The 22668-nt window shown below is 37.7% G+C and overlaps 1 protein-coding gene across 1 annotated transcript in view; it reads left to right on the top strand.

The window, feature by feature from the left end:
• The window catches only part of LOC126175855 (uncharacterized), a 59619-nt gene extending 50800 nt beyond the window's left edge, over positions 1-8819 (top strand). The window contains exon 6 of the mRNA XM_049922862.1: positions 8565-8819. Within this exon, the coding sequence (XP_049778819.1) occupies positions 8565-8653 (89 nt within the window). The 3' untranslated portion in view covers positions 8654-8819. The remainder of the gene's footprint in view (positions 1-8564) is intronic.
• The last annotated feature ends 13849 nt before the right edge of the window (positions 8820-22668 follow it).

Raw genomic sequence — 22668 nt, 5'->3', positions numbered from 1 at the left:
TGTGCAGATGTGGTGCCAACTCTGACCAGCATCCTACAAAGGCCTCATTGCTTTCATGTCATGATGCATTGCCACTGTTATCTGTGCCAAAAGCAAACACAGCGGGTATTAGGTAGGTGGTCATAATGTTCTGACTGATGAGTGCATATGTGCACGTCACCCTCCTATGACTTTTGTCACCTTAGTGTACAATAAGAACAATAAGGCTCCCAACATACTTCCTTGGAGCACACCTGAAGTTACTTCTAATTCTGTTGATGACTCTTCAGCCAAGATAAAATCCTCATTCCAGTCACAAATTTTGTCTTTTACGCCAGGGAATCATACTTTTATTAATAATTGTTCATACGGTACTGAGTCAAATGCTTCTTGAAAGTTAAGAAATACTACATCCATCTGATTTCTTTGATCAACAGCTTTCAGGATGTCATGTAAGGAAAATGCGGGCTGGGTTTCACATGATCAGTGCATTTGGGATCCGTTCTGTTTGCTGACTACATCATTATGTATTACGACAAGTAAATATAATGCATATATTTTCAGGTTTTTTTCATCTGTACTACTCTGCTTTACAAGCACAACTGTTTTTAAAGCCAACTACATTACACATCTTAAAATCAACATACCCACATGTATGTGAGAGTTGACACTGTAATCAATAACGTAAGAGCAAAGAACCTCCATATATCCTCGTGAGGCAGTTCATTAACATTTTCAAGAAAACTTCACTTGTTACTCCTAGATAAAACAAATAGTCCATAAATCCCTAATACTATTGTAATTGTTTTTAAGTACATGAAGTAATTCTCGTCTATGGGTTTCCAAAGTGGACCAAGCATAATCAAATGTCAGACAAATCATAATGTGCAATCAGTAACAGTATTAAATACATAGTGTTAAATACAAATATTAGTAATAAGAAACATAATTCATCATTGATGCAACTTGCCATGGTAGAAACGTAAACCTTAGTATCAGACGTAAAATGAAATAAACTTGTAAGTAACTAACTAACCACATCCAATGATACACAAACCTAGGTAATATCAGATACAAGCTGAAAAAAAAATGTAAGAATAAGACCTTGTATTCATCACGTAAATACCTCATTAATAGTTATTTGTAAAATACACATCAGTCAAATTCTTTTAATTAAATAATGTGTCTATATGTAATTGTTGTGGCTTAATATAAGAACAGTTGGTACAGTGTGGTAACAAAATAGTTTGGCAAGAATGGCAGTCCATTTCACCTGAAATAAAAGAAAGTGCAGTACTTCATAAGAATATGAACAAGTGGAAACACAGAACTGGTACACTGGCCAAAGAGAGAAATAAAGGACAGCGAAGGGAACTGGTTGACAGAGTACAATGGAAGATCCCCAGAGAAAATAAACTAGAGTATTGTTTCATAGTCGACCAATGGAATAAGCACCACAATTTTGAGAGACTGTCCGATACAGCTATCATAGCATGAAGTACCAAGCTCCCTATAATAGACTGCAAAGACCACTAACTTCCATTTTCTGGACACATACAAATGATATCCAGAAAGTAAGTTTATAAGATTTTTTACACGAGCACAAATACATAACTTTCAGTGAAGCATACAGGAACAGTAGCATAGGTATTACATCATTTTTCCACGTAATGAGTATTTACTTCAATGCATTTTGTCAACTGTGGGATGAGTTTTCTAATAACTGTGGCGTATATTTCTCCCGTCAACTCTGTAACCACATCTCCACTTTCATTTTCACCTCCTTGTGACCAGAAAAGGGTGTTCCACTCACATATTCCTTCCATGTAGGAAATAAGTTATGGTTGACAGGCATGAGATTGGGACTGTGAGAAGAGTGGTAAAAGATTCCAACGAATGAGGTCAACAGCTCTTGTGTTGCTCAAGTGAAGTGTGGCCCAGAATGCAGACTCCCTTCTTCAGCATTCCAGGGTGTTTGTTTTGTATGGTTCTGCAGCGGTTCTTGCATGTCTAACAGTATCGTGCAGAGTAGAGTGTTTCCTCTCTTGGCATGAATTCGACAAGCAGAACCCCTTTTGTGTCCCATAAGATGATTGCATCAATGCTTTTAAGTTGATTTCTGAGTTTTGAAGTTTTTTGTTAAAGGGGAATGGGTGGGGTGTCACTGCATTTATTGTCACTTGTTCTTTGAGGTATAGTGGTAAACCCACATTTCATCCCCTGCCACAATAGAGTCAAGGAAAATCTCTGTATCACTCACAAAATGATCAAGAAACTATTGTGCAACCTTGACCCTGTTGAGTTTATGTTCTGCAGTAAGCATCTTTGGAACCTGTCATGCACACAACTTGCTACTTCATCCTAGTCGATCACTCACAGTTTCATGAACAATGGTTTGAGAAATTTCAGGACACAGTTTGTGCAGGTCATCAATGATCATCCAGCAATCAAAACAAATATACTATTCAAGTTTTTGCACTGGTTCATCAGTAACCATGGAAGGGCAGCCACTTATCTCTTCATCACAAATTTCTTACACAAGCGAAATTCTGTACCCATTCTGTCACACATTGCCATGACATAATCTTCTTCCCATACACTGACACGATTTTGCAATGAATTGCGGTGCCAGTCATGCTCTTGCCATTCAGGTAGTATATCACAGTGCACACTTCACACTTGGCAGGAGATGAAACGAGAACACTCATCTTCAACCATTACCACAACAAGAGTCAGGATGCTACTGATGACCATTACAACTCATTCATTTCAGTTGTGCTATCATAAACAGCAGTGGTACCAACTGTGAAAAACTCAATTCCCTGGCATAGCTACAGGCTTCATAACCTTAGTTTCCAGGTATTCCTCATAGAAAACAAGTTGATTGTATTTGTACATATATTCTCATACAAACATATTGGTAAGAAAAGTATTCATACCTAAAGATCTTGATGAAAACTCAAAACAAGCAGTAGATGTAAAAATCGAGATACGGTGAGTCATAGGGAACAAAACACAATATTCACATTTAAAGTACATTACAATTCAATGATATGCATGACATTAATAAAGATTTTAACTAATATTAACAGTGTAGAATCGAAATGGTAACAAGTTCATTCTATAGTAAGCGAGATGCACATCTTTACAAACAACTACTATTAAATATTTTGCACAGTGTGGCATGTTGTTGTTGTTGTTGTTGTGGTCTTCAGTCTTGAGACTGGTTTGATGCAGCTCTCCATGCTACTCTATCCTGTGCAAGCTGCTTCATCTCCCAGTATGTACTGCAGCCTACATCCTTCTAAATCTGCTTAGTGTATTCATCTCTTGGTCTCCCTCTATGATTTTTACCCTCCACGCTGCCCTCCAGTACTAAACTGGTGATTCCTTGATGCCTCAGAACATGTCCTACCAACCGATCCCTTCTTCTAGTCAAGTTATGCCGCAAACTCCTTTTCTCCCCAATTCCTCCTCATTAGTTATGTGATCTACCCATCTAATATTCAGCATTCTTCTGTAGCACCACATTTCGAAAGCGTGGCATATATGTGTAAATTCGTATAATGAGAATTTCCGCCTCTGTAATGACATAAAAATGTGTATATTGTAATGTAAACTTTGAATTGCAGAATATAGTAATATGAAATGAAGTAATAATTAACTTTGACTGGCTATAGTGACAATTTTGTTCTGTTGATGATAATGTAACACCATTTCATTCAAATAATAAGATGAAAACAAGGATTGCATTAGTAGAATAAGATAATTGTAACAGATGGATAGGGTAGATAATGGAAAATGGCTGCTCAGAAAAGGAAAAGTATAGAACCACTCAACTTGCGGTTTTGTGCTTGCCAGGTACGTAACCCTGAGAGTTTCATGTAAATTTTCATTAACATTTACTATATTCCAGACAAAACAGTGTTACATTTCAGTGATAAAGCCAACTCATCTTAATGCATATGTGATTTTCTGTTGTTCGTAGTAATTGATGGAAACTCATCGAGTAAAACAGAAAGTATTATAGGTTCTCTACAGTTTCTAATATATGTAAATCATTTAGGAGTCAATCTGAAGAGGCTTCTTAGATTGGTTTGCAGATGGTGCTGTTGTGTACTGTCTTGTAAAGTCATCAGAAGGGCAAACCCAATTCAAATGATTTAGACAAGATATCTGTATGGTGCAAAAAGTCACAATTGACTCTAAATAATGAAAAGTGTGAGGTCATCCATATGAATACCAAAGGGAATTATTTAGATTTTGGTTATGCAATAAGTCACATATATTTAAAGGCTGTAAATTCAACTAAATACCTAGGAATTACAATTATGAGCAACTTAAACTGGAACAGTCATGTAGATAATGTTGTGGGGAAGGCATTTTAATGGCAGAACACTTAAAAGATGCAACAGGTCTTCTATTAAAGAGACTACTTGCACTATGCTTGTCCATCATCCGCTAGAGTATTATTGTGCAATATGGATTCTTACGAGATTGGATAGATGGAGGACAGCGGAAAAGTTCAAAGAACAACAGCTCATTATGTTTTATCACAAAATAAGGAAGAGATATCATGGATAGAATATATGAGTTGGGGTGGCAATCATTAAAACAAAGACTTTTTTTTATTGCAGCATGAACTTTTCAAAAAATTTCAATCTCCGATGTTCTTCTCCAAATGCAAAAATATTTTTTTGACACCCGCCTACATAGGGAGAAATGACCATTGTAATAAAATAAGAGAAAGAAGATCTCACACAAAAAGATTTAAGTGTTCACTTTTCCTGTGCACTGCTAGAGTGTGGAATAGTAGAGAAATAGTGTGAAAGTGGTTCAATGAACACACTGCCAGGCACTTAAGTGTGAATTGCAGAGTAGTCACGTAGTTGTAGATGTAGATGCAATAGGATTTACATTTTCCTGTTTTAATTATTTTGTGAATAGCTAACATTTTCCAGCAAAGAACTTTTTCCTTGACTCAGGGCTTTATGAATTATTTTTTTTCTGCTTGTAAGAAGTGATATTTACAAGCCCAAAAAGTTTTTTGAATTTTGGATAAATTAACCAGTATGCACTGGGGGCTGTGGATTTTATAGAATTTCAAAACGACCAATGTATATGTCCAAAAACCTTCAGTTCGACAATTAAAAGCTTAAAACTAGTATATAAATCGCCAATTTTCAATTGTATTATTTGATTTTACTATGATATCTTCTTTTTTGTTTCTCCCTTGTTTTCTCATGGTGTCTTTTACAATTGCCTCGTATTCTAGTGCAGACATATTTTTGCATGGCAGAAACTCTGTTAGTTCAGAAATAATAATTGCTGGTTTTTTTTACGGAAAACAACTTCAGAAGGTGAAAATCTGATAGAAGTATGCTGTAGACTATTCATAATGTTTTTGGAATCTTTCACACGTTCATGCGAGGTGTGTCCAGAAAGTAAGTACCATTTCGTTTTACTGCTACTGCTGCTCTAGCGTTGCAGTTCCACTTTCGTCTCTCTGGTTCATGGTCTTTCCACTGATGCCGTTACATCTGGATTGTGTTGTGTTTAGATTTGTTAGTGATTGTTCAAGATGTTTAAGACAATCTCTGAGCCCACCCATTGTGAAGTGCGTTCTGTAATACAGTTTTTGAATGCAAAGAATGTTAAGCCAGCTGAAAATCAACAACAACTTGTACAGATTTATGGTGAAAATGTAATGCCTAATGGGATGGTGGGAAAGTGGGTGAGACAGTTCATTGGTGGACGAACCATTGTTCATGATGAAGGATGGATTGGGTGGCCTTCTATTATCAATGACTGTATGGTTGAGAAAGTGATGATAAAATTCATGAAAAAAGATGGTTTATAATAAGAATGGTTTGTGATGAGTTTCCACAAATTTAAAAAAACTGTTTTGCATGAGATTTCTTTGAAGAGGGCATAGGAAAGTTGGTTTCCCTCTATGACAAATGTCGAAACAGTTGTAGAAAAATTGTTTAAGAAATGCTCTTTATGGTAGAATAAAATTTTGGTTTGAAAAAATGTTTATATGGGCTTTTTCCAAATTGATCCTTACTTTTTGGCTATGCCTCATACCATATGGGATGCTCATTGTTATAGTAAGTATGACACTAATAAAATTTTGGTTTGAAAAAATGTTTATATGGGCTTTTTCCAAATTGATCCTTACTTTGTGGCTATGCCTCATACCATATGGGATGCTAATTGTTATAGTAAGTATGACACTAGTGACCCGTCTCACACATATACGTCTCTGCTGGATTGGATAATGAGTATTGGAAATTAGAAAATATCTAATACCTGACTTTTCTACAAGAGATTCCCAATTCTTAGACAAAAAGCATAACTGATTGTCTGTTAAGATAACTTTTAGCTTGCAGAGTGTTTAAAAGAATCCTTTTTCAGTTTCTGAGAGTATATTTTTGGTCATAACTTCTCTAATGATATAAATTAATAAATTTAGAGAATACATCTACTGTAGCAAAAATATAACACTGGCCTCCTTTGCTTTTCAGAAATGTTCCATAGAAAACAATGGCAACTGAATCTAATGGTTTATAAGGAATAATATTTTGTATTCGTCATTCGCATGTCATATTATTTACTTTAACCCACTGATACTTAATATGGGTTGATAACTCTTTCCTTACTTTGTTAGCAACATTATAAACATTGATGTTTTCTTATAAGTTTAATATGTCACTGTAAACTTCACACTGAGTGAACACTCATGTACATATTTAATCAATATTTCTCCTCCATCCAAACTTTCCAGTTGTTTGAATCTGTGTCAATTCTTTCAGTGTGAATAATGATTTGGGCTACTCCTAATTTTGTTGCACATACATCAAAAAAAATTTTTCATTTTGTACATTTTAATTTATCTCATTTTAAGCTCCTTTTCTTCATCTTTGTTGAAAGTTTCAAGAATTCCTCCTCCTAGTAGCCCAGATAAGCATTTGCAACAATGTTGTCAGATCCCTTAATGTATTTGATTTCATAGTCAAACAACTGCAAGTACTTCATCCATCTAGTTAATCTTTTATGATAACTGAATGCTTGAAGATAACTTAAAGCCTTATGGTCGGAGTACACTATTACCTTGTATCTAATGATTTAGTTTTTGAATTGGGGGAATGCTTCACCAACAATTCTTTTTCAGTAACTGTGTAAGATTTTTCATGTTTTAAAAGCATCTTGCCTGCAAATGTAGTTGTACAAACTATAATTTTTCCATCTACTTGCTTTTCCTGATCCCACCCCAAAATTACTGTGGTCACTGTGTAGACAAAATGGTAAAGTAAAATCGAGTCCATGTAATAAATTCTGGTCATTTAATTCTTTCTTGTGGTTTTTTTTTTCAAAAGCTTCTTGACACACCTTATTCTGTACCAAAACAGTGTTCTTTTTTAATAGATTACTGAGACATGGTGCATCTAAACTTTTTCCATTTATTTATAAAATTTCTATGAGGATCACATAAACCAAAGAAAGATTTTAGCTGCTTTGCATTTCTGGGGGCTGTAAACTCTGTAATAGATTTTATTATATCTGAATCCACCAAAATTCCTTCTTTTCTTCAGTAATTAAATGCCATAAAATTTTTGTACAGTTGCTGCATTTTCCACTTCTCCAGCTTCGGAGTAATTCTACCTTGTCTATGTTTTCCACATACCTGTGTCATGTTCTTCCCAAATTAGTCTGTTAATCAGAATATCATTTACGTACACTGTCATTTAGATATGAGTTCCTGTCCAAGAAGATGATCTAATGCTCTAATAAATTCTGCTATTGATGAGTTCAAACCAGATGGTACCACACAATATTAATAATGCCTACTTCCTTAAAGAAAAGCAGTGTATTTACTGGACTCAGGTGCAGCTGGAAACTGATCGAAACCTAATGTTAAATCTAAACTTGACCAAGTATTAATGCTTTTATATTTGTCTAATAATTAAGTCTTTTATATTTGTCAATTCAGTCAGGTGGCATGATTCAAATAAATCACTTAGCATAATGTATGTTAAAGACATTGGTGCAGAGTTGGTGGGAGCAAATTAGGTTTGGACATGGTGAGCAAGGTAGCTGCTATCATCATTTGTGAAAGGCAGAAACTTTTACAATTTTTTTTAGAAGCAAAGTATTCACAGTGTAAATGTGTTCAGCAGAATTGAAGTTTTCAACAACAGACTGTCAATAACAACATTTAAATTTGTTATCCATTTTCTAACATCTTCCAACTGATGCATATTGCTTGTACAGCCATTTTGATAAGATCAGTCTGTATATAAAAGGAGAACAGTAACTGGAAGTAACATAGAGAATAACAGTAGTATGCTTTCATCATAGTAGACCTTTGTGAGGTGTACTGTGTTCTGACTGTATTCTGTTCTCTCATTATAGTATTTCATATCAGAACTGCACGCTTCTTGTACCAATTCCCACTTACAAAAATTGTAAAAAGTTATTGATTGCTAATAATCTGTTAATAGTAATGGATGCAAGTTTTCTTTATATTAGGTGTCTGAAACACAAAACTTTCATCTGATTTTTATATGTGCTTCTTTTTACAGTGTATTACAACAGTTGGTTTTACAGAGCCAAGAGCATGCCGGTCACCAACACCTCTAGCATCAGTATAACATATGTTGGTTCCTACTAATATTATGTGGTTAACTTTACTTAGCATGAAGGAAAATGTCATGTTTCGTATGATGGATCTGCATCAACAAGTACCAAAGAAACTATTTTTATAGTTGCTCATAGTTTGTTCAAGTAAGGAGTATTTATATAAGTTTTTGTAATTTTTTAACTTTTTATAATAAATATGACTGTGTTATAAATAAAAAACAGGATTTAAAAAATAAATTGTAATTATTTATATAAAATATATTTGATTATTATTTGCATCAGTCAATTTTATTTGCAATAAATTCAGCTGCACAAAACAGGAACTCGGTAAACAATTAAAAACTGAATGTTAAATGGGGAATACTCAAGTTTCAGTTTTTACCCAGTTATCATCTGATATGCAATAAAGATACTACTGTGGGCAAAGATAAATACTTTTTGATGCTGAATGTGATATGACAGACAAAAGACAATGGATTTGAAATGGAACATAAGGTAAATGTTATTGAGATACAGAGGGGAAACTGTGGACACAGCATCATCAAACAGTTTGTCGAGAGCTATTGCACCGTACAAGTTCTGCACATGACATGTTATAGTTGTGTGTTGGTTCAGAGTGAGAAACTCAGTGAAGTGAAGTTGTGATGCATGGCATCACAGTGCCCTAATAGATCAGGGTAAGCTATCAAATTGTTGTTTTAGTTTACTGATATTGTACAATGTTGGATCATTTTTGTTTGGAGGTCACAGCTAACGCTAAATGCAAGTTCAATTTTGCTGCTGTTCTGCTCTGTTTACATGCATGATTTTTTTTTTATTTTCGTAACACTGCTTGCCAAAAATCTTCTTTAATTAAAATTCTTGAAAGTCTTACTGGAAGTTTTGGTTCCACTTTAAGTATCTAACTAACTAAAAGACGAAACAACATACTGACACAAAATAAGCAAAGTATTGACCTGAGAATTTTTCTTTGTGTGATTAGCTCACCACATGGGTAGTGAAGAGTCAGACAATAAATCATTTTTACATAACTGCTTTTGGACCTATTAAGTAAATTTTATGGGAACCCGTACCTCTCTATACTAATTGTATTCATTGCACATTAGTCTTTAACAGTCTGACAACATTTTTTAGGAGGGAAGAAGACTGTCATATTACTAACATTATCTGTACCCTAAACTACAGCTTCTTGAGCCCTGAGGTTATCTCAAGTATAAAATGGAAAAAAAGTTTTGGTGTGTTATCAGAAGCAACAGTTCCTCATGAGAGTGCCAGTACTATAATTTACTAGTAGGTAGCAGAACTGGAGTGCAGACAGATTTGTTTTAAAATTAAATTTGTGGTAAGGCCTTATGGGACCAAAGTGCTGAGGCCATTGGTCCCTACACCTTCACACTACTTAAACTAACTTATGCTACAGACAACACGCACACACACACACACACACACACACACACACACACACACACACACACACACACTGCACACACTGCACACACTGCACACACACCCATGCCCGAGGGAGGACTCAAACCTCTGATGGGAGAAGCCGCACGGACCGTGCCTCAGACTGGCGCGGCTCCTCCACGTGGCACAGATTTGTTAATTCATATACTGGCCATCAGAGGCTCTGTCTTGGCTCGTTTATCATAGGAAAAAGACTTCCATTTACTTCTCAAGCTTTCATCTGTACACAGGATACAGGTTGCTGGTAGGTATTTTTTTCAAATTTCAAACCCTCAAAAACTTTATCCATAGTGAATTTAATGTTTCTTTGTAAAGCAAACCATATAAGCAGGCTGATTTAAAAATTTGTCAACATAATCTGTAAAAGTAGGCTACTTGAGCCCATTGTTTTTCTCATATAAGTTGGGCTCAATGTGAAACTACATTGCTATCTGCAAAATATAGTTTATTAAAGGCTTCTATATTAATTACAACAAAGTATACGTCTGTTTTCTTTGGATATTAAAAGAAGGTGCGTACCAATTATAAAAGACTACCTGGTAGCAGGAAGCATGCTAACTGCTCTGATGAAAAATTGCAAATTTGTCTGTGTAAGAACTAAACAGTTGAGCCAATGATCCAATAACAAGCTAATATTCATTACAAGATTAGATGAGCTACAATCAAAATATAGCTTAAGAATAAAAAGATGAAGTGTAAAAAGTGCTTTTCATTGGAAGAAGAACCATGTTTTGAAAGTCATCTTATAAAAATATGTGATCGTGGATTTCCATGTGGTGAACTGGACTTAGGGTTAGTAATAAAATCTTATTTAGGAAGCCAAGGAAGAACTGTGAGATGTTTCAAAAACAATCTACCAGGAAGAAATTTGATGAAATCTTTTTTGAAAAGATATCCACATTTGTCTGTTAGACTTTCAAGCAATATGAAAACAGCTGCTTGTTGTAATTAACAATGTAAGAAAAACATAAGATAGCACTTCCAGAATAAGTACAGATACAATGTATGGCATAGCCTCATTACAAGACTGATACAGTATAGTTCTAACTAGCATAGTAGATAGCATAGTGAGTGAGAGCAGACTAAGGACGATGGCCGTGCGGTGACCGCACATGTAGACGTTGTGTCAAGATGATGTTGGGAGATGCCTGCACAGACATCATGAGCACCCACTCGGCCATGGTGTCTCCTGCTGGTGGCCATGCTTTGTAGTTATGGACATGGAGTGACTGTCATGTCATATGCGCTAGTCATGCAATGGCTGACGATGGAAACATTGGCCGGTGCTTGATATCTAGGTGGTAGCTCAGTGGGCTATCACACCCTTTCTCTCAACGGGAGTGGCAAACTGCGTCTTGGTGAGTTGACCCCAACTTGGCTGGGCACCCGGACACTGCTTTGAACCAGGCTGATGCCGTCAGAGGCATCAGATGGCACTCCAGTTTTACCAGCTCCCAGTTGGCATGGACAGGAGCATATGACCAGAATATCCCCACCAAGCGGCACTGTCAGCGTCTGGGTGTCCCCACCACTGGTAGTGGGGGGGCCCTCCCCCCTCCTCCCCCCCCTCCCCCATGTCCGCATTGGGTCCTGACATGGAAGTTGGGAACGGGGATGGATACTGCAGTCTCATCTTCTTCTATCTCAGGCAGCCTATAATCAAAGGGAGATGAGGGCATGGCCAGGATTTTCAAACAGTGCTGAGGACTAAAGGGCAAGAAAGGCTCAGGAGGGGATATATTGGGAGGTCCAGCAGAAGAGAAACAAAAGGTGGTGTCACCCCAATGTGTGACCACTGGAGAGCCCAGAGGCAATGGCAGCTGGGCCTCCCACCACAGATGAACCTGATTTTATTGTCAGGAAATCATCTGGTCCCTTATGGTCAGAGTGAACACACAGCACCCCACTGCTGTCGGCCGACCACTGCGATCCACTTGCCCTGGCATCTGAAACTCAGCACGTACATGTGGGTGTATGGCCAGAAGCCTGGAAATAGCACTGCAGATGGCTTCACAGGTGTTGGAAGCATGAGGTGGAAGAGAAAACAAGGCTGACTGCCATGGAGGAGAGCCACTGGACTCTTCTCCCCTACTGACATCAACCTGAAGGAATTTAAAAAAAAGTTTTTGGCATCTCATCTGTAGGAGTATCAGACATATATTTCTTCATTTGTGTTTTAAAACTACAGATGAGTCTTTCAGCCTCACTGGAAACCTGGAACAAAATTGTGGATCGTTGTCCAACACCAGTGTGATAGTAACTCCTTCACTAGTATAAATTCTGCTGAGCACTGCAGTGGGGATATCCTTCACTCATGGGCCAACAGTTGATCATGTACGGAAAATTGGCGTATACATTGAGGATAGTCAGCCAAGTAGTACCCACAAAGAGGCCCACGAAGTTTGGAAGAACCCACTCCCATGGGAGTGAGAGCATTGGCCAGGGTGGTATTCTTGCTGTTGTTGACATTGATTACAGTTGTGGACAATATGTCTGACCTGCTGGTCTATGCCCAGCCAGTACATGTGGCACTGGGTGAGCAGTTTAGTTTGTGAGATACTTCATTGATCTCTGGGCAAGAGTTGTAAGGTTGTTGGGTGCAGAAGTTCTGGTGGTACTACTAACTGGAGAGACCATTGATCTGTAGCTAGGATAACTGTGTCCAACAGGATTAGCCAGTGGCAGAGGTTGAAGTAATGCCACAATGGGTTGGAGTCCCGATCGCGAATGCAATCCTGCCAGCCCTGTTGTATGTACCACCGTACCTGTTGTAAGATGGTGTCCTTGTCCATGGCCACAGCTACATGGACACACATGATGGCAAAATGTCCATGTCTGTTTAGACTTTTTGTCCAGCTGGAGACACAAGACCTCATCTTGTCGAATTCGGGGTCGTGGCCCATCAGGCAATGGGACAGGACGACCATGTTGGTATGTTGAATGGTATTGTGGAAGTGATTTCAGACTTGTACCTGCTGAGAAAGAGTACGCTTTGCTGGAGTCAGTGGTCAGTCCCATCACATAGCTTTACTACAGAACTGAAGAGGGAGATCAATAGCTTTTGATCCATAATAAGGTGAAACTTTGTCCTGTATAAGAATACATACATGGAATTTCTTCAGCATGAGGCCTCTCCTTTTTATTTGTGGATACCTATTCTGTGTGGCATTGAACAAATGCAATTGGATATTCAGAGCCCTCTGTATCTCTATGTGCCAAGATGACACCAAGGCCCAGTTTAGAGGCATTTGATTCCACCACTAGGTTTTTCGCAGTTAATATGTGGTGAGACTTGGTGGCAATAGGACAACCTGCTTCAGGGTCTTGAATGCCAGGTTGGTTGCTCTCAACTGTACCTAAGGAACACCCTTGTTCTGCAGCTTGTCGAACAGATGTGCAATCAGTGCCAGAGTATGAATAAATATTCCTTAATACTTTATTTTTCCCAAGAAGGACTGGAATGGAGCTCCTTTAAATCTGTGGGGCAAGGAAGCATGATGACACCTTCAACCAGCTTCTGTGTGGGCTGAATACCTTTGTGAGAGATGATATGTCCTAGATATTCCACCAACAGTTGAAAAATAGAGATATTTTTTGAGGTTGCATTTGATGCCTGGAGACTGGAGGGTATGGAACAGCTGCCACAAGTTTCCTTGGTGTTCTTTCACTTTGGTCCTGTCACCAGCCCATAACATCATGCAGCAGCTGCTCGAGAAACCTTTGGAAGATGACTGGGATACTGGCCACTAAGCATTTGAAATGATATAATCCATGCAGTGAGTCTGCTACCAGGACATTGATTCCTTATCCAAGGGTTGTTGTAAGCAAGCTTCAGAGAAATTGGCCTTCGAAAAATATTGGCCTCTCATGAGTGCAGAGTAAAGCTTGATTGGTTTTGAATGGCATATGTATTGACTTCTTACTGGTAATTGACCATAATCTTAAAGTCTCCATAAAGGACAGTTTTCCTGATGGTTTTTTCACAGTAATCAAAGGTGTTGCCTAGTCACTTGCAGGCACAGGTTCAATAATGTCCCAGGCTGTCTATCTCGCTCATTCTTGATGGCATCCCACAGTGCAAGCGACACAGCTCTTGCATAGAAGAAGTGAGGGTGCACTGATTTCTTTAATGTAATGTGCACCATAAAGTTCTTTGCTTGTCCTGAAGCCCAGAGAAAATGTCAGGGTACTCCTGAGGATTTCCAATTCCTGAAACAGTATTTCTTCTGAAACCAGGTGGACTGAGTCATGGATGACAAATCCAAAAGTGGAAAAAGCATCAAGGCTGAATAGATTCTTTGTATCCATGCTGTGAACCACAAGGAAGGTGAGGTGATTGACAACTTTTTGTGTGTTGTCCTCTGAGTGGAATGTGTTGTTTGTTGTACGTCACCAAGCAGCAAGCTGTAGACTGACGGGCTGGCACTCCCAGCTGGAGATGCATTTGAGAGTTTAACTGAGCTGCAGAGGCACTGGTGTCAACTTGTAACTCAATTTGTTTATTGCACAAAGTGAGCTGTAGACTGACGGGCTGGCACTCCCAGCTGGAGATGCATTTGAGAGTTTAACTGAGCTGCAGAGGCACTGGTGTCAACTTGTAACTCAATTTGTTTATTGCACAAAGTGAGCATGATGAACAGTTTCTTAGGTGACACCACTGTGGAGTGAGACTCCGATGAAATTACATTAATGTCCATTAGTTCCTGTCAAGGCAAGTGCTTTTTTTTTTCTTTTGTTCAGAGCATGACATACAGACATGAGGTATCCTTCTTTCTGGTGTGAATCACACCTGTCGGGATTGCCTTCTCTGACATGTTCAAAAACAGTCAAGATATGATTGGAAACAAGCTCCTGTTAGGGGAGGGGGAAGGGGCTCAAAGACTTCTCACCTTGTTTGCAAGATGGAGCCAGAGTGTGGTGGTGTTTGTGCTTTACTGTTGCCACATTTGTTATATCTCCCAGGTCTTACACAAAGGCTACCACCTTGCCCCCAAATACTAATTGATGGCCCACAGCCTGGGAAACTTCAGAGGATTGGATCCATTTTAAAATTACCTCCAAAGTAAGGTCCTTGTAGATCTTTCTAATGCACCTTATCCAGAGCCATCCAAATGATTGCATCCTAATCATCACCCCTGTATACAATACCATATTTACTAGAGTCACAAAATGAGATTTTCTGCTGTGTCCCTGCAGTTCAGCCACTTGTGTGCAGTGTGACTGATTTGGCTGCCTACAACACTGATAAAATTCCACATGGGATTTAATGACATGGCAGTGTTGATGAAAGTAGGTAGTTAATTTTGTCAAAGGACAGGTGTGCCAGTTCCATAAAGGGGCTGAGTTTGTATGAAAGTTGGTACATACTAGGTGAGCTCCACAACAGGAACAGTGATTTTACCGTGACTGGACCCATCACATGGAATGTGGCAAAGTGCAGTTGGAGGCGCTTCTCATATGCTTTCCACTCTTCCACTATCTATTTATAATGTGGGAATGATGGCACATTTGTAGCTGATGGCCAGGAGAATGATATGTACAATGAGGCTTCTTGATGTTTATGTCCCTCTAACTGCTGTTGCAGAAATTGCTGTAGCACAACTTCCATCGACATACCTGATAAAGCAGTGTTTTGCACAAGGTCCATGGATAAGTAACAAACATGAAAAATTCCCACCATTGTCACCAATTATGTTGCAGCTAACAACATAAGAGTGAGAGCAGGCTAAGAACAGTCGTCGGATGATAATCACATATGTAGATGGTGTGTCACAGTTGGCACTGGGAAGCACTTGTGCAGCCATTGTGCACAGTTGCTTGGCTGCGGTTTCTTATCCCTGGTGACCATGCTTTGCAATAGTGGATGTGGAGTGACTGTCTCATCATGTGTGCCAGTTGTGCACCGATGGCTGACATCAGAGAAGTCGGCTAGTGCTCTATGTTGTGCTGGTAGCCCAGTGGGTTATCATACTGCTGTAGATTAAAAACTCATAATTGTCTCTACCAAAAACCTTAAAATGTACTTGAAGACATTCTGCACAAAACATCTTTAATTACTATGGAATGAATCTGTGTAATGACCCAGGGAAGGAAACAATCACATGGAGAGAGGCTGTAAATATCCAGAAAGGGTCATAAATTTCACAAAATGTAGCATAAGTATCATGTTTTGCTGAAATACTGCCAGAACTGCACTTCCCCATTTATTATATATAAAGCTGGAAACATCTGTAACACCTGGACAGAAAGTGGAGCAAAATACAATTATGAGTGGGTTAGCCTAGTTGTTTTTGAGGAGTGGTTTATGTGTCAACTGCTATTTTTCACAATAAAAAGAGATGAGAAGAAGTTTTTGATACATAATCTGGGTGCTCATTTATATCTCAGTGTAACAAAATTTTGTCTGCTTAGTTCCAAGCTCAATCCACTTGACCCAGCCCGACGTCACTTACTTCAGGTATATAAAAATGAAATGGTGAGATGTTATTAGTGGATGGAAAGAGTGTGATGAAGACAAACAACAAATTTTGCTATCCAAAAATCAGTTCCTGATCATGTTAAACATTGTTTTAGAAGGAATGGGTCCAAATATTGCTAGACTTTGAAATCTGGTTTCAATAAAGCATGCATATGCCCTGTTGACACAATTGAAATTCTCAAAAGGTTAACTAAATAAGACAGACGTTTGAACTTAGACACAATAGCAGAAGCTTTCTTGGAGAAATTACAGTGAGTTTGTCAAGTCTCACTCCACCAGAAGCAAAAAATTGCAAGTTCCTGGTGGGAAGAGTATTTGTGTGGCAAATCTACAGGGTCTGAGAGTAATACTGAAGATTCTTCTGACTCTTGCCCTGGGCCTAAGCCATCAAGATCTGAAAATAAGAACCAAAATAAATGTTCTGAAGTTCAAAAGCCAGATGGAAAGGCTGAACTAGAATGCAAATAATACTATCTCTGTACATAAAAGGCAGTGCCCCAACTGATTGACGTAGTTGCTGACTCGTCATCGCCCAGCCCAAGCCACTAAAGGTGGAAACTTGAAATTTACTGAGGATGTTGATCTTACAGTTCAAGCATTGTTTAAGGAGGGATTTACTGAAATTCCATCCCTAAGGGGGTGACATAGAGGATGAAAAATTTTTTAAAAATTATGTCACTATTAAGGTAATTTTGAGGCTAGATCTATGAAAATTGATATTTGTTTTCGTGGTCAAAAATAAAGAAATAAGTGTTTCAACATTTTTGGAAATTTAACCCCTATGTGGTGAAATACCGTATTTACTCGAATCTAAGCCGCACTTTTTTTCCGGTTTTCGTAATCCAAAAAACCGCCTGCGGCTTAGAATCGAGTGCAAAGCAAGCGGAAGTTATGAAAAATGTTGGTACGTGCCGCCGCAACTAACTTCTGCCGTCGAATATATGAATTATGTAGCGCTACGCAGGCATGCTTTGTATGCACAAAGATAAATACTGGCGCCAAAACCTCTGCCTCAGTAAATAAATTTAAAAGAAAGTGGAAGACTAGCTTTTTTTCTCCGCCGCGAGTTTCGACCACTGCATTTTCATACATTATCCAACGAAGTAAATACAAATTCCGTATTGTTCATCTTCGAATGTAGCACAATTTCAGTGTACTACGAAAATCTGACTGGCAAGACTGTTTGGGATGTTTGTCAATATGGCCAACTCTACGTTCTGAATTTTTTCCTATCTGTGAGAAGAGATGGTTGCTAATAGGAACCTGATGAAATTTGAATCACATACAGTATTCTCTTCACCGTAAGAATAATACGAATATAAACATTTTGCCATGTATTCTTTCGTGTTTGCTGCTATCTCATTTAAATCCTGTCTGCCTAATAAACTACGAAACTAGAGAGAGACAACGGCAAACGCGGAAGAATATACGTATCGTGTCATGTTTATATTCGTATTATTTTATACCTAATAGTGATAGTCAGAAATGAAGCACGGCAAGTGACTAGATTTTTAAATCCAAGATGACTCTAATTTCTGTGCAGAATTTGATGTAATAAAGAAGCGGCCGCAAAGATTTTCAAACGGAGAAAAATTTTCGCCTAACTCTCGTTCAGAACTTGTTCTATCACACGCAGTCTATTATTTTATTCTTGTTGATCATTATCAAAGAAAGCAGCAGTGTAAGTAACAACAAATAGCAGTCTCCTGCCATTGTTTCGCTAATGAGACGATTCCTCTCTTTTTTTTTAATTGTACGTGGCGGTAGCGCGCACAAAAGCAAGCCATGCCGCGAGCCGCGACAGGCCGTAAACAAACACACACTATCAGAATGCGACAAACAATGCATGACACAGTGCAGTAATGCATTTTCAGCTTAAGAGTGACGCAAACACCTATAACAAAGAAAACAGCACTTATCAGATCAAACCAAAATAATCAATCGATTCAAACCAGACGAAGCACGTGAAAAGGAAGGGTACCCGTATAAATACGGACGGAGCGCCTGACGCATAGCAATGGCTAAGTGGTAAAGCTTAGCTGCTAAGCTTACGACTCGAACCAAACTACTGTAGCTGTATCGTCATTCATTCGACCTAAATTGTGTCTCATATTACAATGGACCAACTTTGTTTCGATTTAGAGGTGCGGCCTAAAACTTCTCTCTCCCCTTGAATTTCGAGTCTCAAATTTCAGGTGCGGCTTAGATTCGGGAATTTTTTTTTCCTTATATCGAGTCTCATTTTCCAGGTGCGGCTTAGATTCGAGTGCGGCTTAGATTCGAGTAAATACGGTAGTGTGTGAAATTCCTTTTTGAAAATAAAGAACTACTAAAGTATTTTTAAAGCTACATCTATGAAATTGATATTTGACTTCTCAGTTCCATATAAAAATATGCACTTCAATACTTTTGGAAATTCAACCTGTAAGTGGGTGAAATAAGGTATGGAATGTTTTTTGAAAGCATTTTTAAAGCTAAATCTATTAAAATTTGAATTTGATTTCTTAGTTAGAAATAACAAAAAAAAATGCATTTCACTGTTTTTTGGAAATTCAACCCTTAAGGGTATAAAAAAGTAGGTGAAATGTTTTATGAAAATACTTATTATGAAAGCGTTTTTAAACCTAAATCTGTCAAAATCTAGATTTTGGATTTTCAGTTAAAAATAAAAAAAGGTATTTTCACTGGTTTTGGAAATTCAATCACAAAGGGAATGTAACCTTGCCATTGAACTTCCATGAATTCCAAAAACATGCACATGCGCCCCCCCCCCCCCCCTTCCAAACACACACACACACTAGAGATAGGTGAAACTGTCCTTTTTAGTGATTGAATAAAAACTAGTCACTCACTGGAATGAAATTTTTTTTCATGACTCTCCATTCACTCAGAAAATAAGTAAAGGGAAGGAACATTGCCTTTTTAATTCAGGTCACTAAACCTGTATTTTTATCTGATTTGGTCCTATGTTGAAAGAACATATAAAGAGGGGTAATAATTTTGTGTTATGTCCCTAGTAATTTTGAGATATAAAAGTTTTAAATACAAAATTACAAATAGCACAACAAAATCATAAATATTTTTTATCTAGTGGAAAATTTTTAAGACAGAGACTGATTCCTTTTATATTTTGATATTTTCATCGGAAAAAGTACAATATGAGAATTATAGCATAACAGTAATTAAAGTGTTTCTGCAGTTTTCATTTACACTCAGTATTACCATATATGAACCCAAAAAGGAAAAATTAATCAACATTGTGATTTATAAATAAAATGTGATCAATTTTAGTCAATGTGAGTGTGTTTCTCTTCTCATTGCATATTTGTCCTGTTTTTGAAAATATTCATTCATAGGGCACTGATGTTGCTGTGATATGTAACACTTTTAGAACCAATTGATACAGCATTGGCCGCAGCAGTTTTCTTGTTTCCCACCAGTTTAAGATATCACTGCTTCTTAACAAATATCCCTCCACTAAATGTTTGTCCAAGTCAACAACTGACGCACTTTCTGGGTCATGACTTGCTTGAAGCTGACCAATAGATCCATCAAACTCCTCCCAGGTTGAAGAAGTCTTGTGCATGACAGTGGTGACTGGTTGAGAAATGAGCTGTATTTTTTCTTGTTGAACAACCAACGCTTTAATTTCTGCAGCAGCCTTCATATAGCAATCCTGAAATGTTTTGTCTGCTGAGAATCCTTGCCTTTTAAACCAGGGTTCCAGTAACATTGCCTGACCAATCAATTCATTCCTGGAGATAAACTGAAAGCGCTCTGATAACTGTTTATGGAAATTACAAAGCAATGACTCTATTTCTTGAGCACAGTTTTTATTTTTGTCTTTAAAAGATTTCAATTGGTGTTTCATTAATTTAGGCAAGATTTTCATTTCTGAATGTGAGACTGTTTTCTCTGAGGAGTCCTGTTTCGTTACCTCATCGAAAACTTATAAAATCTGTAAAGCCTGTTGTATTACCTCCCAGTCTGTGTCTTTTACATTGAAGGTGATCAATTTTCCACCTAAAATAGTGAAACAAGAAGTTATGGGATCCTTATTTAAAGTAAACCTTTGCAACATTTCATAAGTAGAGTTCCATGTGGTTAGGGCATCTTGTTTCAGTTTCAGTCAGTCATTTTTTAAATTTTCTGTATATCAGTAAGTTTGCTTGAAACAAAGAGTCTCTCCTTAAAAAATATAACTCTTTTCACCTTGTCAGTGGTTTTATGTATGGATTTCTGAAATGCGTGTTGCAGAGTGAGATTTAAAGAATGTACAAAGCACAAGTTATGTGGAAGTTTGAGAAGCATGGCAATTAATTTAATATTTGAGACATTGTCGGTTACTGCGGAAGTGTTTTTAAAACTGATATTGTATTTGGCAATAACAGACTTTACCCAGTTTGAGATGTTTTCTGCAGTGCGTCTGTCTTCGAATTGTGAGCATTGTCAAATGTATACCTTCAGTTCAGTCTTCTCACCTATGAAACGTGCAGCGAGAGCTTAGGAATTAATGTTATTAATACACTCGTCAATGCATCAGCCGTAAGGTGAAATGCCTTTGAGGTGGCCTAATCATTTTAATTTTATCGAACAACTCATGATGCAAACCAGGAATTAGTTAATTGGATAGATAAAAAATCTACTTGCCAAGCGGTGGCAGAACGCACACCTAAAAACTGTTGTAATTGGCAAGCTTTCAGAGCCAATGGGTTCTTCTTCAGGCAGAAGGGTTGAAGGGGAAGGAAGAAGAGTGAAGGAAAAGGCCTGGAGAGGTCTATTAAAAGGGGTAGCTTTTGGGAACGTCACCCAGAACTGCGGGTCAGGGTAGACTTACTGTATGGGATGAGAAGGAAATAGGAATTAGAGTTTTTAACAACATTTTTTGACTTGGTAAATCAACACTTGGGCATATAGAATGATTGTATTCTCTGCAAGTCATTTTTAAAAGCTGTACATCCAATGCCATACTTTTATTTAATGTGAGTGGCATTATAGTATTAAAACATTTACATATTAGTTGTTGTAAATTAAAAGCAATTGGGATAAGGGTGTCACAAAAGGAAATAAATCAGGACTTGGTCCAGAACCTGATGACACTTAGGGCCTGAATACAGCCTTTAATTTGCCTTTCTGAGAGGATACCTTCACCCAAGGTGGAAGCAGACATCAGTGAGAACAGTTCAGGAGAACTGATTTCTCAAATTTCTGCATTGATTAATGGCAATCTTGATCAGCTTCCTGCCCTACATTGTTCCAGAGGTATTGTAGGATGCTTCAGTTTTAGTTGTCCCTTCAGGTTTGATAATGAGCCAGAAGCCACGGAAATTATCTTCTGACAATAGCAGCATTTTCATTTTTTTCCCATTTTGGTAAAATTGTACTGTACATCGCTTGTAATTCTTCTAGTCATAGGCAGTGTGGTTGACATATTGCTGTGCAGTACTGAAAAGTAAGCAGGAAAAATTAAAATATTTAGTATTAACATAAACATTTTAAATTTTATTAGCTTAAAGTGAAAACAAATATACATGCAGCACATTCTATAATCAGAAGTTTTAGAGTGGCATGTAGGACATTATGGTCTATGAAACCTGGACCTACAATCGTGAAGTTTGTATCATATACAAAAAGGTCTGAAACAGTAATAATGATTAAGAAACTCACAAAGACAGACTGACAATATGTGAGGATTTCTCTGCTGAAAGATAAAAATTTTTACTAATGTTATGTCCGAACTTGGGCTACATAGCATGTGAAGAAGAGATGGCAGCTTAATGGTATGGATAAAGGCTGGAAGAAAGCTGTGCAAATGAACTATAAAGCATGTTGTGCTTTATGAGCTATGACCTTATCTACTATGCAGCCACAGGTTCTAACAGTGTGTCTGTATTGTTATTTTAGAACATAGCTGGCCATCACTTTCAACTCACTTCAGTGAATTCCATCATATATTGCAGAATGTCGAAATCTATGTCTTTCTTCTAATGAACGTGGTCACTTGGGTCAGCCAAGCATGCTCTCCAGTTCTATAAATATAGACTCCATTGTCCTAAGACACCATAGAAATAACAGATTAGTAGCGACATACAAACATTTTG

Source organism: Schistocerca cancellata, chromosome 3 (genome assembly GCF_023864275.1).
Source record: "Schistocerca cancellata isolate TAMUIC-IGC-003103 chromosome 3, iqSchCanc2.1, whole genome shotgun sequence".
NCBI classification, from domain to species: domain Eukaryota; kingdom Metazoa; phylum Arthropoda; class Insecta; order Orthoptera; family Acrididae; genus Schistocerca; species Schistocerca cancellata.
The sequence above is the reverse complement of the archived record's forward strand: the minus strand, read 5'-3'. Positions and strand labels throughout refer to the sequence as shown.